General features: G+C 59.7%; 1 protein-coding gene across 1 annotated transcript in view; it reads left to right on the plus strand.

The window, feature by feature from the left end:
- The first annotated feature begins 1,676 nt into the window (after window positions 1–1,676).
- Window positions 1,677–2,820, plus strand: part of ATXN7L3 (ataxin 7 like 3) — a 4,020-nt gene continuing 2,876 nt past the window's right edge. The window contains exons 1-4 of the mRNA XM_032449352.1: window positions 1,677–1,810; window positions 1,916–2,048; window positions 2,153–2,324; window positions 2,653–2,752. Coding sequence (XP_032305243.1) covers window positions 1,760–1,810; window positions 1,916–2,048; window positions 2,153–2,324; window positions 2,653–2,752 — 456 coding nt within the window. The 5' untranslated portion in view covers window positions 1,677–1,759. The remainder of the gene's footprint in view (window positions 1,811–1,915; window positions 2,049–2,152; window positions 2,325–2,652; window positions 2,753–2,820) is intronic.

A 2,820-nucleotide genomic window follows, 5' to 3' on the forward strand; every position in this document is an offset into this window, starting at 1 on the left:
GGGGGGTCCATAGGGGTCCTATAGGGGGGAATGGAGTAGGGGGGTCCTATAGGGTCACTGCTGGCCTTGGGATCGTTGTGGGGTTGATATATGGGTTGTTATGGGGGGGGATGGGGTCCTTTGGGGGTCGAAACAGGGATGGGTGTCACTATGGTGGGTCCATGGGGATCGCTATGGGGGGTGGGTGGGAATGGGACCCCCCTGGGGGTTTCTATGGGAAGAGGATGGGGGTAGGGGGTTTGTAGGGTTACTGCTGGGGGGTCGTTGTGGGGGGGATTTGTAGAGATATGAGGGTCACTATGGGGAGGGAATAGGGTTAAAGGGGTCAGTATTGGGGGGAACAGGGATGGGGGTCGTTGTGGGGGGGGAGATGTGTGGGAATGGGACCCACATGGGGTTATTATGGGGGATAACGAGGGTATGGGGGGGTACCGAAGGTATGGGGGTCCATGGGGGCAATGTGGGGGGGGGTCACTATGGGGGGTCACATGAGGGCCCATAGGGGCCAGTAGGGCAGGGATTACAACAGGGAGGGGACACAAGGATGGCAGATCCATAGGGGGGACCCTGAGGGGTCGCTATGGGGTGGGGGTTCCATTGGGGTCTCTATGGGGCCGGCCATGCAGCACTGTACCGCCCATATAAGGCAATAGGCCACGCCCACTGGAGCCACGCCCACTTTAAGCCACACCCTCAAATAGACCACGCCCCCATCTTAGCCCCGCCTCTTCCGCTCCCCATCCCCGCGCGGCTGCTCTCTCTCCTCATTGGTCGCTGCTCCTGCGGCGCTTTCCTATTGGCTGGCACTCAGCAGTGGGCGTGCCGCGCATGCGCATCTCGCCCAGCTCCCCCCCATCCCTCCCCCACCCGCCGGCCCCTCCCCTCAGCGCCGCACCGAGCCAACATGGCGGCACCGGAACCGGGCCCGGCCGGGGGGCGGCGCTGAACGGCCCCGGGCCTGGGCCTGGGCCTCAGCCTGAGCCTGGCCCGGCAGCCTCGGGACTGTGCGCCGGTGAGTGACGGGTGGAACGGGAATGGGACTGAACAGCGCCACAGCAACGGGGAACCGAGAGACACGGCTTTGTTCGGGGATGGGAATGGGGGGGGGGTAACGGGGGGGATGGGGGGTATAATGGTATAGGGGGATATAATGGTATAGGGGGATATAATGGTATAAAGGGGGGTATAACGTTGTATATGGGGGGCTTTAAGTGTATATGGGGGGGTTTAAGTGTATATGGGGGGTATAATGGTTTAAGGGGGGGTATAAGATATAAGGGGGGGATATGGATAAGGGGGGGGTATAACATTGTATATGGGGGGTTTAATGGTATAAGGGGGGTATAAGGGGGTATAAGGGGGTATAAGGGGATATGGGGGGGTATAAGGGGGTATAAGGGGGTATAACGGTGTATATGGGGGGTATTACGCTGTATATGGGGGAGTTCGATCCTCTCCTCCATGGCAACAGTTGGGGCACAGTGTGAGGTTGCCCCCCCCCCATCTTAATGCTTTATTTGATCGATTGCTTTTGGGTTTGGTCCCCCCAATACACACACATCCCCCCCAACAGCCGGTTTGGGACCCTCTCCCCTATATCCATGGGTAGGAGGGGGTTGGCTGTGGGTATAGATTGGGGGGGTTAATAGGGGTCTATCTGCACTGTCTGCACTCAGTGTCCCCCCCCATCCTCAGCCCTCTCCCTGTGCCCCCCCCCTGCTATGAGCGTCGGCCGCCGCTTCCCCCTGAGCAGCTGCAAATGAAAATGGAGGATATGTCTGTGGCTGGCCTGGATAACAGCAAGCTGGAGGTGAGCAGACACAGCCACCCCTATGGGGATGGGGCACACTATGTGTCCCCCCCTATTTCTATCTCCCCCTCCCATTCTCATCCTCTCGCTCCCTTTGCTCTGCAGGCCATTGCGCATGAGATCTATGCAGAGCTGGTGGAGGACGCCTGCCTGGGGCTGTGCTTCGAGGTGCATCGCGCCGTCAAATGCGGCTACTTCTTCTTGGATGACACCGACCCCGACAGCATGAAGGACTTTGGTGAGGAGGAAACGGGGGGGGGGAGACAACAGGGAGAAATCCATGGGGTGAGATATAGGGCTGGGCTCATTGCTCCCCCCCTTCCCACCTTTCCTGACCCACAGAGATCGTGGACCAGCCGGGGGTGGACATCTTTGGGCAGGTTTACAACCAATGGAAGAACAAGGAATGTGTCTGCCCCAACTGCAGCCGCAGCATCGCCGCCTCCCGCTTCGCCCCCCACCTGGAGAAGTGCCTGGGGATGGGGCGCAACAGCAGCCGAATCGCCAACCGCAGGTGAGACCCCCCCCCAAAAACAGCCATAACCATGGGGGAAACTGAGGCACAGCAGTTTGGTTGTGGGCTGGGAGCTCTGTGCTGTCCCCATCCTTCACTGTGCTGGGGATGGGAGCACTGAGATCCACTAATCCAACCCCAGCCCACCCCCATCGTGCCCACCCAGCACATCCCTCAGTCCTTGGTCACCCCCATGGCCAATGGGGCTCCCTGTGCCAGTCTGACTTTGGAGAAGGAATTTCTGCTGCTGGGTGGGCACAGAGATGGGGAAAGGGGGAGATGGGGGGGTGACAATGGGGACCTGATGCCACCCCCCCTCCCTGGGCAGGATTGCGAGCAGCAACAACATGAACAAGTCGGAGAGTGACCAAGAGGACAATGATGACATCAATGACAATGACTGGTCCTATGGCTCTGAGAAGAAAGGTGGGATGGGGATGGGATGGGATGGGATGGGATGGGGATGGGATGGGATGGGGATGGGGATGGGATGGGG

The sequence above is a fragment of the Coturnix japonica genome, chromosome 27 (genome assembly GCF_001577835.2).
Source record: "Coturnix japonica isolate 7356 chromosome 27, Coturnix japonica 2.1, whole genome shotgun sequence".
Classification (NCBI taxonomy): domain Eukaryota; kingdom Metazoa; phylum Chordata; class Aves; order Galliformes; family Phasianidae; genus Coturnix; species Coturnix japonica.